The sequence below is a fragment of the Clarias gariepinus genome, chromosome 24 (assembly GCF_024256425.1).
Source record: "Clarias gariepinus isolate MV-2021 ecotype Netherlands chromosome 24, CGAR_prim_01v2, whole genome shotgun sequence".
Taxonomy (NCBI): Eukaryota; Metazoa; Chordata; class Actinopteri; order Siluriformes; family Clariidae; genus Clarias; species Clarias gariepinus.
In genome coordinates this window covers 13,467,894-13,495,743 of record NC_071123.1, presented here as the reverse complement: position 1 = coordinate 13,495,743, position 27,850 = coordinate 13,467,894, and the positions used below count along the sequence as shown (strand labels likewise).

The 27,850-nt window shown below is 37.0% G+C and overlaps 3 protein-coding genes across 5 annotated transcripts; 2 read left to right on the top strand and 1 right to left on the bottom strand.

Moving 5' to 3' along the window:
• The first annotated feature begins 579 nt into the window (after positions 1-579).
• On the top strand, positions 580-8,194 carry ankra2 (ankyrin repeat, family A (RFXANK-like), 2). Of its 2 annotated transcripts, none has more exons than XM_053484961.1 (9): positions 580-965; positions 1,183-1,444; positions 1,895-2,050; positions 3,234-3,299; positions 3,415-3,512; positions 3,818-3,943; positions 4,357-4,423; positions 4,498-4,578; positions 7,858-8,194. In XM_053484961.1, exons 2-9 carry the CDS (start codon positions 1,189-1,191, stop codon positions 7,911-7,913), a joined length of 906 nt encoding a protein of 301 aa, XP_053340936.1. In that variant the 5' UTR covers positions 580-965; positions 1,183-1,188; the 3' UTR covers positions 7,914-8,194. The 2 variants fall into 2 exon arrangements, with proteins under 2 accessions (XP_053340936.1, XP_053340934.1); XM_053484959.1 differs by having other exon boundaries at positions 589-965; positions 1,892-2,050.
• A 1,432-nt stretch (positions 8,195-9,626) lies between these two features.
• On the bottom strand, positions 9,627-15,482 carry btf3 (basic transcription factor 3). 2 transcript variants are annotated; one of them, XM_053484962.1, is made up of 6 exons: positions 15,346-15,482; positions 13,111-13,179; positions 12,912-13,025; positions 12,553-12,754; positions 10,977-11,033; positions 9,627-10,019 (listed from the first exon to the last, which is right to left on the bottom strand). In XM_053484962.1, exons 2-6 carry the CDS (start codon positions 13,177-13,179, stop codon positions 9,973-9,975), a joined length of 489 nt encoding a protein of 162 aa, XP_053340937.1. In that variant the 5' UTR covers positions 15,346-15,482; the 3' UTR covers positions 9,627-9,972. The 2 variants fall into 2 exon arrangements, with proteins under 2 accessions (XP_053340937.1, XP_053340938.1); XM_053484963.1 differs by having other exon boundaries at positions 15,283-15,403.
• Positions 15,483-25,759: 10,277 nt separating this feature from the next.
• foxd1 (forkhead box D1) lies at positions 25,760-27,297 on the top strand. The gene has a single exon (XM_053485782.1). The coding sequence runs from the start codon at positions 25,951-25,953 to the stop codon at positions 26,956-26,958; it is 1,008 nt and encodes a 335-aa protein (XP_053341757.1). The 5' UTR covers positions 25,760-25,950; the 3' UTR covers positions 26,959-27,297.
• The last annotated feature ends 553 nt before the right edge of the window (positions 27,298-27,850 follow it).

The window sequence follows — 27,850 nt, the reverse complement described above, 5'->3', positions numbered from 1 at the left end:
GCGATGGATTAGCATTCTCTCTAGAGACACGGCCATATGCCCTAAGTCTTTTGGGATATGTTCCAAGGCCCCCACAACCCTGTATATAAGTGAATAAATGAATCAGTTGTAGTTCAAAGAACTTTAATTGCTCTTAAATGTTATTTCTATAAATTTCACAGTACGGCATTTAGTATATTTTTCCTATGACCATTTCTAGTGCTGTTGTGTTTTGTTGCAAATGCATCCACAATTATCTGCTTAAACACCTTTGCTGACAGCAAATACAACATATGTGGTTATCATTTTATCTTGGAAAGACATGGGGGCCTTGTTATAACAGCCGCCTGTTTTTACATTATTTAGCCACTAGGAGCCACTAGCGGAGGCTTAAAGTCTGGGAAAAGTGAACGGTTGGTTAACACACATTGGGTTGGGAAGGAAAGCTTGGCTTTAACGCTGCACGACATCTATTTTAAGTGGCATCAAGTGACACTGTCTGCGTCTAGATAAGAGGAAAGTTCATGGGATAGACAGCGCCAGGTGCAGCTCAAGCCGGCCTGACTTACACTACGCATGCGCATTCTCCCGTCGAACATGCGTACTGCGTGTGATAAAATCGCACGCATGCGCATTGCGGGTTAAATACCTACTTGCTTAGCATTAAGGGTTGGATATGGTTATGCGAAAAAATCTTCGAGCGTAGTGTATTTAGATATTAACATAAAATTTTATTTAATTATGTAGGTATAAGGTTAACTTTAAAAGTCTTACCGAAAACGGTTAAGGTTAAAACATGTAACTAGCTTGTTAGCTTAGCAGCAGAGACACAGCTATGTAGAAAGAAGAAAAAAGAAGCTCAGCGCTGTCAAGAGCTCCAGCTGATTCAGCAGGTTTTAATTTTCGTGAGCAACAGATTTTAAACAGCTTCTTTAATTAACAAACATCTCATTGTTTACAGGACCATCATACTGAGAATGAATTAGGTATGTCTTTGTGAAATGATACACAAACCCTATACTGGAGCCTGTTTCACTTATGCTTGTATGTGACATCAACAAAGCAGCTATGCTTATGAATGCTTGTTGTGTTTTATTATACTGAATCATTTTGTTAACACAGTAATTGTCTATGTTTAAATTATAATCTAAATCCTCATTGATCATTTGCATGAACGTCATCAGAGGTTTATCTAATTTACAGGGTCACATGGCATCAGAAGAAATGGAGGGCATGTGCCCTCTGCCAGAGATGACCACCATCAAGGTGGAGCCTGCCGTGACTATCGGTACAGCGGAGGATGCCGGCTCCCAAAATGTGGCCATGGGCCCCAAATTCATCTTGCCAAACCGTTTTGATATGAATGTGTGCTCACGCTTTGTGAAGTCCCTGAACGAGGAAGACAGCAAGAACATCCAAGACCAGGTCAACTCTGACCTGGAGGTAGCGTCAGTCTTGTTTAAAGGTAAAGCAAAAGATGATTAATCAACACATCTATATCATTCAGTGCAGTGCCACTCCCATGCCTGGATAAAATAAGAGGGTTGTGTGGAAGGGCATCCAGCGTAAGTTGTTATACGGATAGAATGGTCCATTGTGTTGACCCCTCAACAGGAGCAGCTGAAAGACCAACAACAACAGCATCTATATCATTTCGATCCTTTTAACCATTTAATAATAAAATGTATCACATTAATTTTATATATCAAATGAATTAATGATATATTCATTTCTGATTAATGATTTTGTAGACCAGATGTTTGTACTGCACTAAATTTTTGGCCACTAATATGTTGGATTTTCATCAGAAACCATTTTAATAAAAATAAATAAAAAAATAAATTTCCCACATTTAATATGCTTTCCCTTACACTTCAATATTTATTAAAGTATTTTTATTTCCTCTCTGTAGCAGAATGCAACATTCAGACCTCTCCGTCTCCTGGGATCCAGGTTAGACATGTATACACACCTTCCACCACCAAGCACTTCTCACCGATCAAGCAGTCGACCACGCTTACTAATAAGCACCGTGGCAACGAGGTCTCCTCCACTCCGCTGCTTGTTCACTGTAAGCCAACCACCTTTCTTTTCAGAACTCATGTAATTAAACACACACTGGAGATTAGCCTTTTCCCAGCATATTTTTTCCATGAATGTTTTCTATGCGGAACAAAATTCATCTTCCCAATTTTCTATTTCTGACAGAAAATGTACGTAAATGCACCCAAATTTTATTAAAGGTACATACATGTTTCAGGAGGGTTGAGATCTCTTTAAGCCACATGTAATTTTAGGAAAATTTTAAATAGTGTTGGGATTCAGCAGTCGAATTTTGAACTATACAGGGTGTCCTAAATGTCTGCATCCATAGATATTTTTTCCTTAATTGAAACTTGATATGTTTCTTTTTGTTTAAGTTCCAGGACTGTTTCAGAAACTAACAATTTAAAGATTTGCTGTAATTTATCATTTGAATCCTTTTTGCTTACAGAATTTCAGCCACTCTGTATAATTAGAAATTATACATCACTTTGGTAACACATCTGAAGTGATTAAAATCCCATCAGGACTAGATGCATGAAAAAAGAACAGTTGTAAAGAGATACAAGAGCTGTTCAGGACAACCTGGGACTTCCGAAAAACTACCTTAATGATTAATTATGTATATTCCTCTGCTACACTAAAGTACTTATTTCAGCATTTCACTAGTCCCTGGAAACTATAAAGATAGAAAGTTTTCTCAGTACGCTAAAGCCATGATTGAACTGCAAGGTTCACATCTGAAATGCTGGCCTTCCAGGGATTCCTTTAATGGTCCAAACATGGCTATTAAACGTACATGTGTAAATGGTTGTTGCGCAAATAGTGTGCTGAATGATTGCATGTACATTTCCCATGACTCTTCTGCAAATCGTTAAAAAGGTATCCATTACTGAATGTTCACGGGAAGGACTACAGCGGGCTCTGAGCCACCTTGTACGGCCTTCTTTAAAATGTTTGCACCATTTAAATGTTTTACTATGGTTAAGAGTCTCATCACCGTACTGTGATAAATGTTTTCCACAAATGTCAATATGTTTTACACCTTCAATCATGACAAGGTTCTTCACAAATCCTGGTTTGACTTGAACGCCCTCGTAGATGAATTCAAAATGTTTTTTTCAAGTGAATTTTTTTTGCTAATAAATATTGTAGTGGTCCACACATCTTCGGGTAAATGTATTTTTTTTTCTTCTGTTAATTTTTCCAAGCTCTGTCGATTCACCAGCTTGCAGCACAAGGAGAAATGATATACTTAGCCAGTCGAATAGAACAAGGTACTGATAAAATTTATTTTTCAAAATATAACATAACTATTGCAAAGTTTTTAGAGTCAAAAATTTATCTTGTCAAGATTTATACTGATTGGTTTTTGTCTCTCTTGCCAATCAGAGGCAGCAATAAACCTGCAGGATGAAGAGGGATTCACACCGCTAATGTGGGCTGCAGCTCATGGTCAGATTGCTGTGGTCGAGTTTCTACTTCAGAGTGTGAGTGTGTTATTCTGCATGTGGTTAATTTGATTATAAAACAAGTGCACGTAAATTTCACTATCAGATAATTAATTTATTTGCTAATCAGAATGTCTATAGCTAACTTCAATTCGTTTACCCAAAATTATAAGGACACCAGACTGTCACACCACTTTATGGACCTTCCTCACAGAATCATGTACTGTAGAATGTCTCTGTATGTTGTAACAATTCTAATTTACTTTCATTGGAACCAAAAGGGCCAAAAGTGTGTGTGTATGTGCGCGCATCATTTAACTTTTTTTTTTTTTTTTTTTTTAAAGGGTGCTGACCCCCACATTTTGGCTAAAGGAAGAGAAAGCGCATTGTCGTTGGCCTGCAGTAAAGGCTACACAGATATTGTCAGAATGCTCATTGACTGTGGTGTTAATGTCAATGAATATGACTGGGTAAGACATTACATAAAAAAAAAAATCTAAATAACACACCATCCCAGATGTCTTCATTCAGCCAAGACATATTTTATAATCTTTAAATTGTGTACTTTTAAAGAGATGAAACAAACATTCATATTTAAGTTTTAAACTGTGTTTGTATTATGCCGTCCAACCATATTGGCTTTATTCATATTACAAGCCAGATTGTAAAATTCTGAACTTTTTTTAATTCCGTTTGTAATTATAAGTGACAAGTACGCATCTGTAGTCTGAAATAGCACGTATGCACACATCAATACGTTGACAATTGACAATTTAAGTTAATGCCTATGATATAAGGGTTGTATTACTGTATATACTTGTACAGTAATACAGCCCTTATTATATAACTATTACTACAATAATCATGTTTATCCTCGTTACAGAATGGAGGCGCTCCTATACTTTATGCGGTGCACGGGAACCATGTCCGTTGTGTGGAACTACTTTTAGGTAAGATTGTATGGTAGGATTTGAACAGAATTTGATATGACTGTGCAGTATATGATGTCTCATCTTTCTAACAGAGAACGGAGCTGACCCGACCATGGAATCTGACTCGGGCTTTAATGCTATGGACATGGCAGTAGCAATGGGTCATAGACATGGTAAGGACAATTTTAAATTGCCAGGTAAAATTTTTCTTAAGTCTGTAAATTTCTGTGATATTTATTTATACATGGAGTTTGCATGCACTCTTCGTGCTTGGTGGGTTTCCTCCAGGTACCTACATCTAGCACCAGGTTCAACGAGTTAGCTCCAGGTCTCCAGTGAATGGATGATCAGTAGTTCTTCACTGCACTTTTATACCCATGTCTGTAAGTTAGGTCATGTCAACTAGACTTATTTATGTTGTTTGTGACACATTTTGCTACTATTCCAAGTAGCTGGTTCAGTCTGAGAGCGGTCTCTTATTAACCTCAAATATAGACACTGCCACTACTCACTCATCTTCTATACCGCTTTATCCTGTATTTAGCGTTGCTGGGACCTAGAGCCTATCCCAGGAGGCTTAGGGCATGAGGCAGGGTACACCCTGGACAGGGTGCCAATTCATCATAGGGCACACTCACATACACACACTCACATGCCCATTCACACACTACGGGCAATTTGGGAACACCAATTAGCCTAACCTGCTAACCTGCATATTTTTAGACTCTGGGAGGAAACCAGAGTTCCTGAAGGGAACCCACCAAGCACGGGGAGAACATGCAAACTTAATGCACACAGAGACGGGAATCGAGCCTGGCCAGTAATCGAACCCAGACCCTGAAGGTGCAAGACGACAGTGCTAACCACTACACCACCGTGCCACCCAAATATAGACAGATCTACCATAATTTTAAAGCTATCTAGGGTTTCGGTTCCCCTTGTGCACAAAGGCAGCTTTGTCCCTTTAGGGTGTGGCTCCACAGGTCCTCTGGGGGTGTGCTGTGGTGTCTGGCTGGTGCCAGACATTAGCTGTTCCAGAACATTAGTGGTGGATCCTTTGAGTTCTATGGGATGCAGGATGGGGACTTGCATGAATTGGACTAATTTGTCTGCGGCATCTTATGGGTGCTTGATTGCATTGGAATCGGGGGAGCTTGGAGGCTCGATCAACAACCTTGAGTAATTTGCCCTGCTGGGCCCCATGCCTTGCAGGCTGTGATGGTATTCTGGGTGGCCTGATACATTTCCTTCATGTGGTTTGTGCTGTATTGGCTTTTCTGTGGCCAGGCACAGAAACCTTTTGTCACCATGGACATATAGAGCCTTAGGTGACCATAAACCTGTCACCGGTTTCTTGTTATGTAATTAATAATTATAGTTAATTAATTCACTTCCTGTTGGTGTTATTGTTATGGCTGATCAGTGTATCCTCCATGGGCCATTTCTCACCTGACCTGTATAGAGTCCTTCATCCTCCTGGGAATGGATGAAAGGGTAACATGGTGAAAAAAAGGCGGATGGGTCACCACTGAGGCCTCTATCTTTGTGATATATTTGCCACATGACATTGTTCTTAAATGTGTGTCTTCTTTCTTTTAAGGTTGGTGGGTTTAAAAAAAAACAGATATGTGATGGTTTCCTTAGATCCTTTAAAGATTTTTAGATAAATTGCTATGTAAGGAATTACAAGATTTCTGCTTTAACTGGACAAATGCCTACTTAGGATAATCATAAGACTTTAGAGCTGTTGCCTGTCTTTTATGAAGTTGAGAATGTTTTTGTCCTGTTTGTGTCTTTTGTCCTGTGGTTCAGGACAGGTTCTTGATGTCTCCAAGTTTGTGTTGCACTGGATTTTGAAAGTCAAACAGCAGGAACTGGATTTCCATTTCCTTTTCCAGAAGGCTGCAGTCAAGGAAAGTAGCCTGTTGTTCTTGGTGTGTTCCTTGGTGAACTTAAAGTCCACTGCATTTGTGGTTTGCTAAAGACTCACCTTGATCTTCTTCAATCTTCACCCAGGTTTCATCCACATTCTTAAACTAATGGGTCAGCACAATAACCAGAAGCGGGTTTTGCGCTTAGTTCTCCACTTCTTACACATACAGGTTGACAACATTGGGTGACATACGGGATCCCTTGGCAGCCGTGTTTCAGTTTCAAACCAACCTAAAGAAGTCCAGTTAACCCGACACCTTCCTGGTTCCTTTTCAGGTTTCTTCAGGTTACCGCAGGAGAATTTACTTAGCCACACTTGCCTCTGGCTTGTTCATTCATTAAGGAGTTAAATCCACTACACAAATTTGTGTAAAGTTGCTTTATGACTTTTGATTCAATTATTCAAATTCAAATTCAAATTTTATTTGTCACATACACAAACATACACAGTACGAAATGTAGTGAAATGTATTATACGACTGCCATTGACCCTAGAAGAGAGTTAAATTTTACAAATAAGAAATAAATATGAATAAAAGAAATACGATAGAAATTAAATTACAAAATTAAATTAAACTAGGAAAAATAGAACTAAAAATAAAAATAGAAATGTGCTATGAAAAAATAGAACTAAAAATAAAAATAGAAATAGGATGTACAAAATAGAAATATACTGTGCAAATTGAAATATACTTTACGGTGTGTGCAAATATGCATGGAACAAAGTGTCTTAGTGCAGAGGTTATTAAAGTGACTTCGTGCACTGGTCCAGGATGTAAACGTAAAACTGTAAAATGTAGTGTAGTTGTGAAGGTAGGTGTGCAAAGTTATTAAAGTGTCTTTGTGCAATGGTCCAGGATGTAACGTACGACATGTAGTGTATATATGAAGGAAGGTGAGCGTGTAATTGTCCATAGTGTTCATGGATGTAAGAAGATTGATGGATTTGACCAATTATGAAAATATTGTGTAGTTCTGCATAGTGGTGTGGTTGTGGTTGAGAGACCTTATCGCCTGCGGGAAAAAGCTCCTCCTCAGTCTCTCTGTGTTGGCCTTCAAGGAGCGGAATCGCTTCCCAGACCGCAACAGAGTAAACAGTCCGTTATTGGGGTGGCTGAGGTCCTTCACGATCTTCCTGGCCTTGGTCAAGCACCGCTTGTTGTAGATCGAGTGCAGGTCAGGGAGCTCGATGCGGATGATGCGCTCAGCTGATCGCACCACCCTCTGTAGAGCTCGTCTGTCCTGCATGGTGCTGTTCCCGAACCAGGTCGTGCTATTAAAAGCACTACAGAAATTAAAACAAATGTCTAATTTATAATTCATGACTGGTGCAAATAAAGTGCACCAGTCATGAATTATAAACTGAATCAGCTAAAAAGCGCAATGCTCTGTTTAGGCAAAACACTTATTTAAGATATTTTTAGATACTTTACTGGAAGCTGTGATTTAGTAATCTCCAATAGACTATACATTAAATTTAATGTTCTGTATAAATGTGCTTCTGTGCTGCACTTCAACAGTTCAACAGGTGATGGAAGCACATCTACTGAAGCTGCTGCAAGGAATCAAAGAGTGACCACACCTACAGTAGTAAAGAGAAACTGGAGGCACAAAAAGAAGACTGGTGATTACTGTGGAGATGAGTTAAAGAAAATCAATGAATTTTTGTGCATGTTTACATTAGTTGCTAATATAATTCTCAATTTCTGTTTTTTTAAAGCAACTTTTTAATGTGTGATGTTTTATGTACTGTGGATATTTATTTAGTTACATGGTCTTGTAAAATTGCAGTGTGTGATGTGTGTACAGTTTTTCTATAAATAACTGTTCTACAATAAAACTGGACAGACAAAATTAGTTAGACCGCATGATGTGATTTGTACAAAAGTGGCACAGTCCTCAATATTTATTACAAAACTTCATTATTTTTACAAAGGTATATTTTATGGGCAGAAGAAAACCACATTTGCATGGATTTAAAAGTGCATTAAAGTGAGAAATCATGAATCAAACTTAATCCCTAAAAAATCTTGAGAAGAATCTGCTCTGGTAAAAATACATTGAAATCTGTTCGATGTCGCCTCAAAGTTGAATGTTTTTATACACATAAGCTTTCAAGTGCATGGTTATGCAATACACTACAATGCTAAAAAATTTCAATAGGTTTTCAAAAAACATTTTATTTCTTGATGTGCATTCTTATCCAGAAGCTTTACATTATCACTGTTCATCTCAAGTTTCGAATGTCTTAAACTTTTTAAAGGGTTTTGAATTGTGTATGATATATAGTTTTAAAAATTCAGGGTTCCTGCCCAAACTTAAAAGAACTTTACAGTTCCACTTTACTAGAACTATGGGGTTGGAACAACTCTACATTTACACAGACAATATTTCTTGAAATCCTTCTGACTTGAGATTTCAACTGTTTAAGCGCATTTCTAAAGAATTTTAGCTGCTGGAAATGTAACATTATTTTCTTCCAACTGTGAGGTTAGGTAGGGGTTGCATCTTCTGCATTATGATTGTTTACAAGAATTCAGTCTAATCTATGATTGATTATATGGTTTATTATACAGTATATGGAATAGTGAGCCAACCAGACTCCCAGTGGATGAAAGTAACAGGTGGGAGAGAGAGAGAGAGATGTTCTCAGAGTTTACCAATTGGGAGTTGAAGCAACATTGTCACATCACCTAATGTTACCCAGATATGGGGCACACATGCACAAAGAATTTACTGTATATTTCAACAATAGAGAAAGTAATTTGTGATAAGTGATTACGTTGCGAATATATATATATATATATATATATATATATACACACACACAACAGTTACCACCCTCATTCCCATTGAAAATTAAGTCGTTACATCAGACTGTTCTACTTGAGGTGTTTACCTGTTGGGAGTTTTATTCTGATGGCGCCATTATTCAGATCATCAGCAGAATATTAAGGTCCATGTGAACAAACCTACTTAGTCTAGTACTTGGCTTAGGATTTAGGGTTATGTCTGGAGTGAAACAGTATTGTAGGGCTTTATCCTTTTACCATAGTATAGCACACCGGATTCAGAAGTTTATTTCACTTAAATAACGTAGAATATGTAGATGTTAATAACTTATGCGAGCCAGCCATTTTAAATGTTTTTCTTTTATCTGTGAACATGAAGTCTTTCACTAGTAGGGAATTGAGCCATACACCCTCCCAACAAAATCTGAACATTTATGACCGACAGTGACCACTTAGATTTCAGAATTCAACCTCAATCAAAAACTTGGGAAAAAAAATGAGACAAGGCAGTGTTTTATTTATTAAGTTCAATACCAAATGTTTATTTCCAGATGTGGGTTTCAGCTAGGCCGCGAAGGAGAGTCTTAGTAGCAGGGAGAGACGGGCAAGATGCCCTGGGGGCCCTACAAACACACTACATCACTTTGTGTGGTTAGACACACCTGTTACACTCAGCTTGGACACAGGGGGAACACAGCAGTGCACAAGAAGGGAAAAAAAAAAAGTGGGTTGCAATACATTTCAAAAATATAAACCAAAACAACTGTTCAAAGTGAGGGGAAGAGGGAGTCCCACATGGCCCAGCTGAGTTTGCAGATTCTGAACGTCTGTCTCTCCTTTGATTTAGTTCGCCTCATCCTTTGATGCCTCATCGAAATTCTCCACAAGATCTGCAAAAAGTATAAATGCACAAAACAAGTTCATTTCCTGGATGAGAATTGTAGTTCCAAGGAGAGAAGAATAGAAAACATGCAGCTTTATTTCTACGGTGATGCCACTAACTACTTATAAACAGTTTTGTTATTAAACTAGTTTAACCTAGGAGCTTCCCTTACAATCATGTATTAATCTTTCTCTCTGAACCTTGAAAGGTTGTGCATTGCATTTTAAAGTATTGCACAACACAATACATAATCTAGTTATGAACTTTTAAAGGCAGTTTGATGTTCCGAAAAAGCTGTCTTTACGTTTATTTCAACACAAAATTACATGTTCTAAAAGCAAGGATGATTATGCACCAGGTGAAGAACATGTGGGGCAGCCTGTGATATCGGTGGTGAAATTCTCTTTTCTCTACGATTTTTAAATCTGGTTACCATCAACGTAAAAAGTAAGACAAAGGTCGTGCAAAGAGCAGAAGCATCACTGACACCAGAAGCTTAAACTGTACTCCCAAGCCACATGTAACTGTCCAAATAAAATAAATAAAAAATTGTGAGGAAAGCAATCACAGCTATCAAGGTTTTAGATATCTTTAAACAGACTGCCAGTTGTTACTGCATTTGTTAAACTGGCTTCTTATGCAAAGGTAGCCATGGCAAGGTTACAAAGTATAAAACACTAATTGTTTTGGTAAAAATCTTATGGATTCTTAAGGTTGATGTGCTACTGCTGTATATTAGAAGAAGAAAACAGATGAAATCATTTCAGGAACTGTGTAAGCACAACTACAGAAGCGTATTTGCACTTACATGTAGCTATAAATGTGAACATCTGTCCACTAGGTATCTAGTTATAAGTGTTTGTAGGTGATTAAGAAAATAATACCTGGTATTTAAAACAGACAATAAATCGTTTCTATTAAAACTTTTTTTTTTGTCATTTGTCATTTTTTGTAAATGACTGACCTGGAACTTCATCATCATCTTCCTCTCCTGCTGCCACTGGTGCCTTTCCATCACCAGCTGGAAACAAAAAAAAAAAAAGACAAAATAAAAGATCATAGAGTTTTAAAAACAAGACCAAATGCTGGAATGAGATACTGAATAAAAAAACAGGATTGAGATACTGAATATGGACTGAAAGGTTATTATTTTTACCCTGTTAAAGGAATTTTAAACGCAGCTGTGCTGTGGCAAGTTAAACCTCCCCCATCACACACCTGTTCACAAACCTCAGCCTACACCAGCTGAAGCAGAGTTAGTGAACTCACACACTCTATTCCACACATCCTGTACAGGGTCACAGGAGACCTGGAGCCTATCCCAGGGGACTCGGGGCACTAGATGCCGTAAACCTTGGATGGCAGTGCGGCACGATAAATTGCATAAAAATCTAAAGTCACAAACAGTATGGACCTGTGCAATTATTTAATCGCAAAAGTATACAGTCAGTTTATGTAAATCTTGTCAATAATTTAAGTGTGTTTAATTCTTTTGAGATAATTAAATAAATATTGTCAAACATTCTCTTAACGTGATTTTTGCCATGACTTGGTGATAGTTCAGATAAATGTTTACAAAAATAGTGTTTATCATTTACAAAAATGATAAATGTACAAAAATAGTCAATTTAATACTTAAATATCGCAGTTTAAAAGTGGACGCAGTGCCAGTCCATCAAAAGGCACAAGCGCACACTCCAGGCAATTTGGAAATGCCAATTATTCTAACCTGAATGTCTTTAGACTGTGGGAGAAAACTGGAGGAAACCCATTAAGCACTGAGAGAACATGCACAAATGAACCTGAAGTAGGAATCAGCCCCTTGACCTGTGAAGCCAATTATTTAGTTAGTAAACTATATAATTTTAAGACTCAAACCTTCTGGCATTGTCATATGAATACAAAAATATCAAAATTTGTCACAAGGGTAGCTCAGTGGTTAAGGCATGGGACTACGGTTCGGAAAATCCCAGGTTCAAACCCCACAAACACCAAGTTGCCACTGTTGGGCCCTTGAGCAAGGCCCTTAACCCTTAACTGCTCAGATGTGTAATGAGATAAAAATGTATGTCGCTCTGGATAAGAGCGTCTGCCAAACGCCTAAATGTAAATGTAAAAGGGAACTGAACCACCTTCACAGAATTGTAATATACACTGGCTCTCATTTCTCAAAAACTGGAAATATTCCTTGACTATTTAACACAGGCCTGGATTGTAAGTTCATTTCTTTTCTCAGTATAATGCCTTGTCACTTATTTCTTACAGCGACATTGATGGCATTTTGAAAACGCTGAAGGCTGTAAGATTTTATGTATGCTAAAATGACAAACACTATCTTGATCATAGCATATTCAATGTCCCTGAATAACATTGGGAAATCAAACACAAAAACCCTTACTGGACTCTTCCAACTACATATTTATCAGCTCATATTTAAGAACTGCACTCATGTTATGTTTCCTTCTCAGCAAGATTAAAGTCTACATTTATACTTTAAAAATAAATAAAAATATAATGTCCCTGATGAATAGCGCACACACCTTGTTTGGGCAGAGCCTCAGCGAGTTTTCTCAGACTGGTCAAGCTGTCGGCACCGAGCTGATTGAGGATAGATGGCAGCATTTCTGTGAGCTGCTTGGTCTCAGCATGGCCTGTGATAGTGAAGGTGTTGGCTGCCAGTGAAGCCTGCACTTTGGGGTTGTTGAAATGGATCACTGTTCCCTGGTTTGTAAACATGTTCACCTGCAAAGTCAGAGCATAGTGTTATCTCAGACACGGGAAACGGGTACGGCAAATATTAACACGGACAAGCATGCATGCATAAACACAGTTAAAAAAATGGTTGCATAACACACAAGTTTGTCAAAACAAACTGGATTAGAGAGAGAGGAGACGGCACCTCCTCAATGCCGGAGATGTTATTGACGCCCAACTTTTTCAAAGAAAACTGAAGTTTCTTGTCATCTGCAGTAGCGGTTCTGTGTACAACCTTCTTCTTTCTGCGTGCAGTGCCCTACGTACCAACAAAACACAGAAACAAAAAGTTATGATAGTCAAAAGCTACTCATTAAAAATATAGTTTTGAAAAGCTGGCTTACCTTTCCACCGATGCGCACTTGCGCCTGCAGTTTGGCTAATTTCTCCTGGTTCATTATTGTCTCTTTCATCTGTAAGAGAAAGCATTGATGTGTTTATACACTGCAAATGTTCCTCGAACTGTGCATCAAATGAGCTTATCTGAACATAATTTCATTTTATTTTGATGGCACTAGCAACTGTCCTGCATTCAATATAGCACTCCATACCTTCTATTTGGACATACTGAAATTGTTCGTCATAGTTTGTGGCGTCATGACAAAAGAGGATTTCTTCCTATTTTTTTTTTTATTATTATTTTTTTTAAGTTAAATTCTTTTATACATCATTGAAATATGCAAAATTGCCTTGCACTCAATCTTAGCCCTGTGCTTGCTCAACTGGGCCTAATGTGACAAACGTGCCATAAACTCAACCAATTAGGAACTAAAAAAAGGTAACGTCTGACTGGTTAATTTTGCTTTACATTTTTTTTACACCGTGCCTAATCAAGCAAGCACAGGGCTGAGACATTAAGAGGGAGAGAGATCGAGTGAGTAAAAACCTATAACATGACTTTCTAATACAAAAAGAGTAGCGTCTTCAGAAAAAGCTACTACCCGGTCCGGAGGACTTACTGAATCCTTCCATAAATGTTAACTACATAAAAAAATTTCCATCTTTCATGATTATACTTCGTACTTTGCCATGTTTCTTCCAATTGTTTATTATTCATAGATTACAAGGAACGTCCACCATACACATCCATATGAGCTGTTACTATATTTGCTGTCCAAAAATTACCACTCCACAAAATATCCCCTAAAAATTAGACTTGTTTCTGACAAAATCAGATTGAATAGCAGAAGAAAAATAATCTTACTTGGTAATGTCATGTTACTCAAAAAATTGAATGTAAGGAGGTTTTAGATTTAATAATAATTATTCATGATAGTGATAAGCTAAACTGTGAAGACCTAACCAATCAGACATTAGACAAAACTCTTACAACCAATCAGAAAGCAGAGACGGTGGGAATTGTCAGGAAAAAGTATAATAAAACATTTCTAAAAGACTGACTTTTTTTTTTTTTTTTTTTTACTTGATTTACAAATAAAGACAATGTATTTTCCCCTCCTGGGTCCCATTAGAATATGATATGTTACCTCAAAATGCTTTGGTATAAAGCTGTAAAAATAAAAATAAAAAAAGTGTGTTAACAGGAAACTAAAATATCAGTAAACTGGTAGAAAATGGGTGATGTTTAAGCATATCCCTGTTATACGAAACTCAAAACCTCGGCTCTGATCAGAAAGTTAGTCATATTAGTGAGCTAGTCTGCCTTCAGCGCGTGCCCGTGTTTAATTAGCTAATTTGCTACTGGGATCAATGTATGACGTCACTTGGCGATTTGGAGCGACTTTTTCAGAACGCATTAGCTACTTCGACCTGAAACAAAAGTTAGCACCGGTGATATGAGCTAGGCTAAGCGGAGGTCCATGTGCCAGCTTCCTAACACACCACGCTATGCTGTAAAAAGAGAAAGAGGAGGTAAAGGGGTGCGGTCTAACATTACAAAAGCCTTAGCGTTTAAGCTTTCTTAAAAAAAAAAAAGAAAGAAAGAAAGAAAGAAAAAGTCGCGTTAAATCATTTCACATTTAGACAAAAATCCTTCAACAATAAATACTGTTGGAGAAATAATAGGCGTTTAACAAAAAAAAAAAAAAAAACGCGCAGCAAGTGTTGAGGCCCAATGGCTATTTAACGGCTGTGAGACACGAACTAACCACCCTACTGATCTGTTTAAATTCAAAATCAGATTAAATGTGATTAAAGACTTCAAAGAAAATATAAAAGTAATGGTGTCGTTTAAAAAGCGTGAACATGTCATAGTGATGTTAGCATTCTAGCTACACCACCTTTAACTATGAACAGACATATGATTATACTAAGCAACTTTGTTATTTTCCCAAATTAGCGAACACAAGTTAAGTAACTTTTCTAACAGCCTTCAATGTAAAAATGTAACTGATAAAGCACTCGGTATAGAAGTCGACACATTCAGCCCTCGATGCGGATTTGGGCCTGTCAATCCTTCAGGCTTCTGTCTCAGAAACTCCTACCGATTAAGAGGGTTTCCACGGAAGCTCCGCGTGAAATTACTGCTCGTCTGCTAAATCGGATACTTAATTTACCTTGAGCCTCGGAGCTGGAAGTGTCTGTGCAGGAAAGAGAGTATTTTAGATCTCCTGACTGACCTGCACGCTAGCAGCAAACACACGCGGAGAGCAAGATGGAAGCGAGAGAGGGGGACGGAAGTGACGTCAGGTTTGAAATGCACCGCAGCGGGTTGAAAAAAAAACGGCCAAGAATAGTTACTGTGGAAATACTACAGAGGGACCCAGAAAAGTGTACACACACTTTAACAGTTGTTATCCATGCGCTTTTTTAAAACTCGAATTGAATTATAGCAGCAGTGTGTAGTATTGTTTCTTCTAAAGATGTCAGAAGTCGCACCGTCATTGATGCTATCACGTGACTGTCAAAAGAGCGGTATATATGTTTCATGTTGAAGCGTGTGTATACATTTTTTGCAGGGGGGCTTTGTAGATTATGCCACGTATAGAAATAATTACAAATTATATTAACAAATATTTTTAATTATACCACAGGAGGGAATTGGTCGAAAAAAATCCAATGGATTGAACACCTAAAAACACGACTTTCTATAATTAAATGGGCTCCTACAATAAGTCAAGCACACTTACAGAAGGGTAGAATAAGGTGACAAAACAAAATTTTCTTCAGTTTATCCAGACCTTTACACTGAAAGAGAATATTTTAGGTAGTTAGATGGTTTCCAAATATAATGCAAATGTATATAAATGAGTGTATACTGGGCACACTGGATGTGTGCATGTGCTTGATAGGATTTCTCCAGGTTTCCTTCCACAGTAAAAACACATGCAGATTGAATTCCCCTCTGGGACTAATAAAGTTCTTTGAATCTTGAATCTTTACTTTACTTGCCCAATGTACAGTATGCACCTTTAGCAATGGGCAAGAGCCCTGACCTTGTCCTGCACAGCTTTTGGTAGGTACTAGTTGTTTTTGGACGAGACTATCCACCACAAAACACCACATTTTGGAGATCTCTGACCCAGTCTCGTAGTCATCACAACACATCAATATCTAGAAATAAAAATTTACTTACGGCCCAATTTATTACACCCCTTGGCAGGTATGGAATATCCAGGTTTCCTTCTTTGTGATAATGTCATGTAAATAAAAATATTTGGAATTAATTCGATATATGAAGATATAAATATACACAACTTATATTGTAAATAAGTTAGAGTGCATATACAGTAATAAGAGCACTGCAGCTTTTTAGCTTTTTAGGTTGCATTATGTGAGTAGCAATGTATTTGTTTTTCAGTTTTGTGTAATGTGCCAGAAATTTAATGATCTCTCCCTCCTCATTGCTTCTCTGATTAATGTCCTAGTTACTCATTCTCTGACATTTGGTTGACGGCCTTTACTTGCTAATGTAACACCTGTGTTTTGTTCTTTTTATGCTATGATAATTTATTTAAAGATACTCTTTGGGGATTTTAAGATTTTAAGACGGCTTTAATTGCACAGGTGAACTCCAGTCAGCTAATGCATAGGAGGAGTTGGCGGGGAAGCAGGAGCGGGTGCATTGCCCCCCAGCGGTTAAAATATTGCACTACACTGAGTCTAAAATAGATACAGTGCTAACATTACTTGTACATACATTAGACCTGAGAACATTAACGCGATAATGCGTGCAATAAATGGAGATTGTTTAACACTTAAACGCCATTGATGGAGCGGTATTTTTTCCTAGTTGAACTTACTCGTCACAGTTGTAATGTGTTCTACAGTGTAGTACTCCCACTGACCGCTAGCGGCGCGTTTTCATCATTTCATCAGCATTTTAGGGCATTTAAATTCAGTTTGGACTCACTTAAGTAGTATTCTTGTAGAAATGAATAGGTGGGTCACCAAAGCTGGCCAAGTGCTGAAAAACAATTATTATTTAAAAATTATTGTTTAAACAGGCAAAGGGTATTAAAAAATTGTATAGATGAATATACAAAGAAGAGGGGGAAACAGAGACTGGAACAGCCAACAACAGTTGATCCTTTACTAAAAAAATTATTTCATTCAAGTGTGCTAATCTTAAACTTCATTTGAACAAAAAATTTGTATGCTTTCAGACATTTACATACTTAATAAAAAATACTTATACGAAAAAAGGTATATTTGGCTTAAACCGACAGCTGTAAATGTTTATACAGAAACATTTAAGTATAATTTGGCCTACTTAAGAAAAGTGTGTATTAAGTGAATTAGGTGTTTGTGAAGTTGATGTATACTTGTCTTGAAGTTTGGGATGGAACAGTAACAGAACCTGATGTTTTATGTACGTGTACAGCGTACACAGATAAACATATCATTTGGCAGATTTTATTGACAATTCGTATATTGTGTGAGAGTATTATAACTAACATCATTCATACTGGCTGATATGATCAGCAGTTACTATATAATACAAGTCCATCTAAATTTTATTTTCAATACTGTCATAATTTAATTAAACTGTTAAACTTTCTAGAATTATTACATGTGAAGTGAAAAAATTCAAGCTTTTTTGTTGTTGTTTGTTTTCATTTTTTAATTTTCATGTTCATTTTCATGACATTTTCATTGTTTACAACTGTTCTTACCCTATCTTACTGGAAGAACAGAGCATGTTGCCCTGGGAGAGGAAATTTTATTTCATTGCTATGTTGATGATACTCAGCTTTACCTCAGGATAAAATCACCTCCTCATCTACTCTGCCATCATCCACTTTGACCATCTGTTTGGAAGATATAAAGCCATGGATGAAGCAAAATTTCCTGCAGCTGAACAGCACTAAGACTGGAGCTACTCCAGGTTAGGACATCTAACATTACTAGTATCACCTTTTCTGGTCAGGATATGCTGTTGTCAACATCTGTTATTAACCTTGGGTTAAAATGGACTCTTATTTGATTTATGACGCTCATATTAAACACCTGTGTAAGACATCTTTCTTTCACCTCAAGAACATTGCTAAACTGCATCCAGCACTCACATTTGCAGATGCGGAAATGCAGTTAGTCCATACGTTTCTCTCCTCCAGGCTGGAACTTTTCACTGCATTCCTCATTGGGACTCCACATTGTGCTGCCTATATTACCCATCCTTAAATCTCTTTATTGGCTCCCTGTATCATTCGGAATTGAATATAAGGTTGTCATTACCACCAGTGCATCTATGGGGATGGCCCTGCCTATCTCAAAGAACTTATTACTTTACATACATCTACACGCAACCTCCGCTCTGTCTCAGTATATCTTTTAAAACCTCTGAAGACCAAGCTTCATACTATAATAAAAAATATATATATATATTTTAATTTGTGTTTTTAATGGTAATTTTTTTTTATTACCATTTATTTAATGGTATAATTCAGTGTACACAACCACAATCAAATTCAAATCAAATTCAAATTTTATTTGTCACATACACAGTCATACACAGTACGAAATGTAGTGAAATGCTTACTCCATCGAAGGGGAAGACTGCTGACTTGACAGTCAGACTATTAAATGTCCAGACTATTAAAGTCTATTAAATCCAATAGAAAACTGTTGGGCAATGATGAAAAAGGCAGTAGCAGTCTTCTTTACAAGATCTTAAGGAACCACTAAAGCAGTAATAGATTGAGTAGGTGACAGGAGACACCAGAGTATTCCAGACATCTTTTTGACTCCATGTTTTTTATTTCCACCCAGGTTTTGTAGATAAGAACTTGATACTAAATATTGATTGTTGTATAGCAATTATGTTGCTTAAAATAGTCAATTATTATCTTGATTGCCATTATTTAAAAAACAAATTAAGGATATTATTAGATAATTATAATTAGATATAATAAGACATTAATTTCATTTTTGTCTCAATACTTTCGGCCACCACTGTATATCTGTATATTTCTTTTAAACCATCACTCCCATACCCCTGCCTCCTTGAAGAATTCATTGCTGTGGGGTATTTTGATAGAAATAATCATACATTTGAATTACAACTGTAATAGTAATTTTATTATACTAATAAAATAGTTAAAACTGAATTAAAATTAATCTTGTAATGAAATTGTAATGAAAGTGAACAGTCACGTCAATCCTGAAAAAAATATATGGATTTAGGTAGTTCTTTACAATTGGAAAAGTACCTGATTCGAACACCACAGATGTCTTCAGGGCCAAGGAGGACTCTCAGGGCTTAACTTTAAAGGTTTCAATACGTCCTTAAATTGAGTGTCACACTGAAGACATTTTGAGGAAATCTAAGACTTCTGTTTTATGATATTGAAAGCAGGTTAATGACATCTTTAGGGCATTTTTTAAAACGATGTCAAAAAAAAATTGGACTTCAAAAAAAAAAAACCAGACAAATATTTACTAAATAATAAAGAATATATTTACAGTTAATTTTATTTTATTTTATTTAGCATTGCCATTCCAAAAGGCATTATTGAGCATGAGTTAGCTATTCTCCCATTCCCCAGCTTTAACATTTATTATGCAAACATCTGTTGGACTGCCAAACTTGTCTAGTATGCATTAGCTTTATATCAGTTTTCTAATACAAATCTCTTATTAATCAATTACTTTCTTAATATAATTAGAATTAACATACTCATTTGCATCACATAAAGACAGAGTATGGGCAAACATTAACATAAATAAATAGATATTTTCCCTGGGAGAACAAGCTGGATTAGCAACGTTCATCCTTTTATCTCCCCTTCAGGTTTAGCTTAACATTATGTCCACCTGCCCAATATTGAGTGAGTCAATGTCACTCAAATCCTTACGCTTGCCAACACATTCACTTCAGGAAAAAAAACAATCACTTACTAACAATCGCGTAATATAGCCCACCTATTTTCAGGTGACATTGTAACAAGATATTGTAACTGTAGCTACTGTGACACAGGCAAAATTGTAATTGGAAGATGACTGGGTCAGAGCAACTCAAAAACTGCCAAAAGTTGTCCATGGTAGCAAAAGGAGACCAACTCAATATTACACTGATGGATATTAAGTGACCACCCACATAATATTTTGTAGGTTTTTGCTGCTAAAACAGTCCTGAACCATAGACTCACATAGACTCCACAAGATACTGTGGTAAAACAACTAATACTGTGGTATCTGGCAAGCCATTAGTAGCAGATGCTTATAAGTCATTTAAGTTGTGAGGTGGGTCCTCTATGGATTGCACTTGATTTTTCAGCACATCCCACAGATGCTCAATTGGATTTGGTTCTAAAGAATTTGGAAACCAATTCAACACTTCATTGTCTTCAACACTCATTATTGTGTTCTTCAAATCATTCTTGAACCATTTTGCAGTGTGTCAGGGTGCATTATCCTGCTGAAAGAGGCCCCTGCCATCAGGAAAATGTTGTCAGCAACAATATTTATGTAGGTGGTACATGTCAAAGTCACATCCTCCTGAATCGTAGGACCCAAGGTTTCCCAGTAGAAGCTGATGCATCACACTGCATTCATCAGCTTGCCTTTTTCCCATTGTCCTTTCTGTTGACATCTCTTCCACAGGTAAGTGACACACACACACACACACAGCAATGTTTCCTTCCACATGATGTATAAGAAAACATTATTCACCAGACCAGACCACATTCTTTCATCACTCGCTGGTCTAGTGTCCATGCTCATGTGCCCATTGTTGCTATCTTTGGCAGTTTAGATGGATCAGCATAGGCACCCTGAGCATTCTCTGCCTATGCACCTCCATACATAATGTGCTATGTGTCCTGACACCATTTTCTCAGACCCAGCAATAACTTTATCAGCAATTTGATCTAAAGTTGCTCTTCTATTGGATCAAGTTACACAGGCCAGCCTTTGGTCCTCATGTGAACCCTGGCCTCACAGACATTGTTACTAGTTCATTGATTCTTTCAACCAATTTTGATAGGATCTGGCCACTTCAGATCAGGAACATCCAACAAAGCTGCAGTTGTTCTGACACATCATCGCAATTTGGTATTAGTGAAAGTTGCTCAATCATTATTATAAACCAAGTTCAATTACAATATATTCACGTGCCACCTAATTTAGCCCACCCACTTTTTTATTATTTCTGTTTTACACACACACACACACACACACACACACACACACACACACACACACAAACACACACAGACACACACACACACACACACACACACAAACACACAAACACACAAACACAAATGTGTACATTATAACTGTGTAACCAACCACTTCTGAGTCAACATGCATAACTCTCTGTAATCATAGTTGGTGAATATTACATTAAATTATTTTAGCCCAGCTATACCAAGTTACTGCTGTAAAATGTATGTATGTAATTGGAATTACACAGCAATTAATTGTGAAGTTTAATTGTTGTGGAGCATAGTTTAGCTTGATGAACTCTGTTGATCTAGTGGCATACTATTTACCAATTATTACTTGTACTAAATGAACTTGACTCAGCTGTATGTGGCCCAGTAATGGGACATCAACCTGTTTTCGGGTAAGTGCCATAATGTTTGGTGTTATTAGAGAGCTTTGACAACACATTATTAAATCATTTTGAGTGCAACTCCGCTCACGTGAAATACATTTAAATCAAGAAAATGTAATTAACATTTTTTTAATGCAGTCAGAAGGATAGTCACTGTAACAGTGAAACATCTCTAAAAGAATATAAACAACGTACATGTACAATACCTTAATGTTGTCAAAAAAGTAATATTATTTGTTATAATCTATTATAAATTATAATTTGTTATATAGGCTACACTAAGACCAAGTATATGTTTAGCGTATAAAACAAATCGTTCCTTTATATTATTTATGTATTTAAAATATTTTTGTAATCTAAACGTTTTACAATTTATGTATTAAAATATGTTCTTAAGCATTTATTCTGTCGCATATTTTGCTATGCTGCTGCTTGGAATTGTTGATTGCCTATATGTGTTGCTTTTATAATCTATTAAATCATTTATTTTTGCAAAGTATCAAAACAACAAATCAGGTAATTAAAGACTAAAAAACTGAGCACATCACTGCTTGCCTTCACTAAAACGGTCTGGTTAGCTTATAAATCTTATAGCTTTAAACAGCGATTCCACGTGATTGCTGTCTCCTCTGCCGGTGCATAAATATCTTCATTTTACTTCCCATATTTCTTTTTACTCCCTGAGAGATTGACGATTGAGTTTAATGATAAGATCGTAATTTGACCAGTAGTGTCAAAAGTATTCACATTCATTACTTGAGTAGAAGTATGCTAGGCTTTAAAAAGATACTAGGCTTTAAAAAGAATTCTTTAGTAGTTAAAGTATCAACTCAAGCTGTTTACTCAAGTAAGAGTGTAAAAGTACTGGTTTTAAAACTACTTAAAGTATAAAAGTAAAAGTAATGTGAGGCGGAAAAAGCATTAAGGATAAAAGCTTAGGCTGTGTCACGCGCCTATATATTGCACCAACACCTCATAAAAAAAAAGAAAAATGTGTTGTTGTTTTTTTGTTGATTTTTTAACGGCCATTGTGATTTGGGATACTGTATATGGGAATTGAAAAAGAATGCATTTTAGTACAATGCAAATACTTTAAAGAACCATATATGTGTACTACTGAGCATTAACATGTTTTATGCAGAAGAAGATATGATAACTAGTTGCCTATAAGTATTTTAATGGTGCAAAAAAATCAAACTTCAGAGGCATGTCATCAGTAACCTTTACATCCAAGCTTAGCTGCAGGAATCTGTGAGGGCAACATACAAGAAAGTTAGTGTACCCAGGGCAGGCTTAGTAACAATTACCCTTGGTTGTCTACAATAAACATTAGTGCTGTCAGAATGAATGATTAATCCAAGTGATTGATAAAAAAAATTATATGTGTGTGTGTATATATATATATATATATATATATATATATATATATATATATATATATATATAATTCCTGTTACCTTCCTGGTGCTGTTCCCTTCCTCGCTGGTGCTTGGTTGTGACATTTCGCTCGAATCTTGAGTCTCTATCACGGACATCTTTGTCTACTTATCACAACCTTTTCAACCGAAAATGCTATTTTATAAAGTTTTATAGTATGTTTATACTTTTCATCCAATCCAACCACAATCAAATTCGCTCTTTCCGGATGACGCGATTTATCCGGATGTTTTTTTTTGTTTGTTTTTTGAATGACAAGCTGAAATAAAATAGTAGGCTAGTATTTAATAGGCTATTTTTAAAATGTAAGTAGTAGAAAGTAAAGATAATTGCGTGAAAGTGTAAGGAGTAGAAGTAAAAAGTCGGCTGAAAAATAATAACTCCAGTAAAGTATAGATACCCAAAATTTCTACATAAGTAAGGTAACTAAGTATATGTACTTCGTTACTTGACACCTCTGAATAATTTGACCAACTGGACACCAAACTGATTTAATCATAATATTTGTTAAATACTTTCGACAAAAGTATTACAAACGTTTCGGAAATGTCCATTATCGGTGCAGTGGTACGGTACCCTCCCATTAAACATGAACAAAACAATATGGACCGTAATTGGGTTTTAGAGTAAAGCTTTAACGACAGACTACATGCAGATGTCTATGAAATACATATGTTTGCGTTTTTGTTGTCCTTTCCCAGCAAAGATTTGAACGTTTGAGGAAAGGATTTTCTTTAAAAAAAAAAAAAAAAAAGGCAGGTACTTAATGCTCTAATTACTCAGTGGTTTGCATTGGTACATGTTGTTAGTTATTTGGTCATTCAGTTTAGATACTTACATATAGATATGTACTTACATGTAGATAACCCCACACGGAAATGCGTGGTGCGTTTGTTATCAAACAAACAAAAAAATGTGTCAAAGTGCTTATCCACGGCCACTAGATGGTGATCTGAGCTGATCACACGCAGCGGACAAACGCTAAAGTGCGAAGCCATGCGCCTAATAAAACGACTCCCAGTGAATCAGTCAACATGACGCTGCATATGCTTTTCCCATAATACAAAAAAACTCAATTCTTATTCCCAACTGCATCATATAGAAGTAACACAACGCGAACAAAAAGCTAAAATCATAATTATCTTTGGAAATATAGCTATTTCCCGCCATTCAGTCTCATTCCTTTGGGTTACTTTTGGCACGCTTAAGAGTTTTTATGGACTTGCTCTGTTAGTTTTTAGATAAATGACTTCTCATCACTTTGGCCACAAATTGTCTTTAATAACGTACTTTAAAGTGCACTTTAACCGCTTTCTTCTTTGAGGTGATAGAATGGGTAAATAGTAAATTGTAGACGATTCAATAAAATGTTTTTTTTTTCTTTTTTTGGCATGCCTGTGCGCATGCCTTAAATCATGAAATAATGAGCTGAATAAATCTAATTTTAGAGTGTTAAAAGTTAAAAATAAACACATTCTGTGAATTTTCTTTGTCACGGTACTTTTTTTATTATTATTTTAAATTAGGCTTAAATATAAGTAATTCAGACAATCGCAATTTATTGAATATTATTTGTTCCTTTTAACAATTCAAGTTTTCCTGATGAAGAATAAATAGTTTATATAAAAAAGAAACTAAAAATATAAACAAACGCGAATTGTATATAATTTAACAAATAATATTAAATATTATGCAACAGGACGACTCTAACGGATTCCAATTGTTACAATTAGTAAACTTGGCTTGATTTTAATCAGCACCACCAAAAGAGCTACGTTTGTGACTGTTGGACTGTCATTTGATAAGTAAAATGAAATGTGGCTCGCTCTATTAATTTTTTTACGTTCATAATTTCAAGTTTAAAAATATTATCTGGTTTCACATTAGTATCACTATTAGGCTACATGTTAAATATTTGAAAACACGAGGGATAAATTACATAATCTCACCTGTTTAAGTCTGAACATCATGTATTCTACACTGCAGGGTTATTTCATCAGTTAATGTATGTTATTAGATTAATTTAACGTACAGGAATATACGGAACAATGTAATAAAACTTTTTTTTATGTATATATACACCGTTTTTTATGATAATTATTGTTGGATTTGGGTTAATCTAAAATTAAATTAAATTTAATATTTCTAAACGGCTATGACGTAATAATTAGTACGAATTAGTCTTATTGTTAGTTGTATAATGCCGGATAGTCGTGACAAACTATGCAAGCCTCAATCACCATATGAAATTTAATACCATGGACATGACCATCTCACATGCTCGTTATATTGCATATGGTACTGTACACTGAAGAGAAGCACAACAATAGTATGGGTGGGTCCTAAAGGCAGTCATATGTTTTTTCTTAGGGAGAACGCCGCAAGTATTATTTCATTCTTAAGAAAATACCGACCAAAATGTTTTCTGAAAACATAACAATTCACCTTTATTCGGTTATTTGCTGCTCCCCCAGAACATTCCCGTGTTTTTCTTTTTCAATTGCCACTGTGACGCTTGGTTATCATGTGATCAGCGACCTGGTATATAACGCGAGGAAAGGTCCGCCCTATTTGGAATCCTGCTTTGCCCTATTTGAAGTGTTTCCTATTTTCCTGAATTAACACACAGATGCTGGGGTAAAAGGTTAACTTTCGGACGACAGCCTTATGAATATCTGTGGCGGTATACGGCTACGCTTTGCGCTCGTCATTATCACGCTGCTAATTATGAGTCTTTCTGAACAGCAGCAGTAGCAGCAGCGCACGCACTGTCTGACCAAGAGCCATGACTCTGAGCTCCGAGATGTCGGACGCGTGTGCGCTCTCGGAAGAGCCGGACATCGATGTGGTGGGCGAAGGAGACGACGACGACGTCGACGCAGCCGCACGCTCGCGCCCCTACGACGACGATTTTTCGCGCGCTCGAGACGAGCTTTTCCTCGCAACTTCGCCTCAGTGCGCGGACACTGCTCATGGCACCGCTGGATCAGGCGCGCGCGATGCTTACAAACCGGCGAGCAAGAACGCTCTGGTGAAGCCGCCATACTCGTACATCGCGCTCATCACCATGGCCATCCTTCAGAGTCCCAAGAAGAGGCTGACCCTCAGCGAGATCTGCGACTTTATCAGCAACCGCTTTCCGTACTACCGCGAGAAGTTTCCTGCATGGCAGAACTCGATCCGCCACAATCTTTCACTTAATGACTGTTTCGTCAAGATCCCCCGCGAGCCCGGCAACCCAGGAAAGGGTAACTACTGGACGCTGGACCCGGAGTCGGCCGACATGTTCGACAACGGCAGTTTCCTGCGGCGGCGAAAGCGCTTTAAGCGCCAGCAGGCACCAGAGCTTCTGCGGGAACACGGCGCTTTCGTCCCTGCGTACGGCTACGGAGCTTATGGTTGCGGGTACGGCTTTCAAATTCACGCGGCATATCACGCGCATTCCGCACTCCTTACCTTTCAACAACAGCAGCAGCAGCAACAACATGCGCCTCCTTCTTCAAGACACACAGGAACTCTGATCCCCGCGCCTTCCCTCATGCAGAACACAGCCGAACTCGCGCGCTCCCGTTTTTATCCTCCGTTGAGTCCCGGGATTTCCTCCCCGTTACAGACTGCGACCAAATCCCCGGTGCACCGCTCAACGTTCTCCATAGAAAGCCTCATAGGAAGCGTTGGGAACCCAACGCATGCGCACTGTGCCTCACGGACTCCGCCGGCGTCTTTCGGACCGAATGGAGCCGCAGCCGAAAAGTTTCCTACACGGACTGTCAGTGGCACAAGCGGCTGTTAATATCTTAAGTGAAGTTCACATAAAAAAGATACACACAAACGCGCCTGTTTTTTAAGGTAGGATTTTTGTTTTGGTTATTAGTTTTTTTATGCAGCTGTAAAGTAGACTTGTAAAATATAAAAATGCCCCAATGTAAACAGTGAGATAGTTAAAACGGCATAGGGAATCTCAGGATAATAACATGCTTATCTTTAACATACTATAACAAATGCAATGTATGCCCCATTTTAATGAGACCTTTGAATTTTTAGTTTCAATTTGTTCGTTTCGTGAGTTTCCACGAAGGACTTTGATACAATTTGTTCTTATATCAATAATTTGTACATTGTTTTAGTTGTATGCTCGGATTGTAATAATTTTACACAAGTTGTTTTGCAATGAGAATAAATATTGTTTTACAGAAAAGATGAGTGGAAATTAACTTATTAATATTTACGCAAAATCTCAAACAAAGCCAAGCAGTTTGCAATCAATTGCTCGATTGCTTCGAAGTTCCCGTCTAAAGAAACAATTTAGGTGCATAAAAACCCATAAATCTATAAGAAATAATATTGTAATAAATAATAATACTTTTTTTTACTTATTTACTTAATACTAATTTTTTTTACTTATTGAACATTCCCTTTTTTTCTATGAAGCCCTAAAAGGGTCACGCATAATTTAAAGGTAAAGTGTGCGTGTGTGTGTGTGTGTGTGTGTGAGAGAGAGAGAGAGAGAGAGAGAGACAAATGTTTATTCAGTCACTTTTATGTGATTATGGCCTTTGTCGGTTCTAGTAAAGTAAAATAAAAATAGAATAAATCAAAATTTCTCTCTGTGTTCAAAAATAATATGTGAAGCACGGCTGTTAAAGTGTTTTCTGAAACTTATTTTTAATTCTAAATTTGACAGG

What these genes read in the sequence shown, in the direction of transcription:
- foxd1 (XM_053485782.1), top strand. Translation starts at nt 25,951, where the DNA reads ATGACTCTGAGCTCCGAGATGTCGGACGCGTGTGCGCTCTCGGAAGAG.
- ankra2 (XM_053484959.1), top strand. Translation starts at nt 1,189, where the DNA reads ATGGCATCAGAAGAAATGGAGGGCATGTGCCCTCTGCCAGAGATGACC. An exon ending in AGCGTCAGTCTTGTTTAAAG is followed by an intron (nt 1,445 to 1,891) that starts GTAAAGCAAAAG and finishes TCCTCTCTGTAG; the next exon opens with CAGAATGCAACATTCAGACC. An exon ending in CACTCCGCTGCTTGTTCACT is followed by an intron (nt 2,051 to 3,233) that starts GTAAGCCAACCA and finishes AATTTTTCCAAG; the next exon opens with CTCTGTCGATTCACCAGCTT.
- btf3 (XM_053484962.1), bottom strand. Translation starts at nt 13,179, where the DNA reads ATGAAAGAGACAATAATGAACCAGGAGAAATTAGCCAAACTGCAGGCG. An exon ending in ACATCTCCGGCATTGAGGAG is followed by an intron (nt 12,755 to 12,911) that starts GTGCCGTCTCCT and finishes CTGACTTTGCAG; the next exon opens with GTGAACATGTTTACAAACCA. An exon ending in TGAGGCTCTGCCCAAACAAG is followed by an intron (nt 11,034 to 12,552) that starts GTGTGTGCGCTA and finishes TTTTGTTTCCAG; the next exon opens with CTGGTGATGGAAAGGCACCA.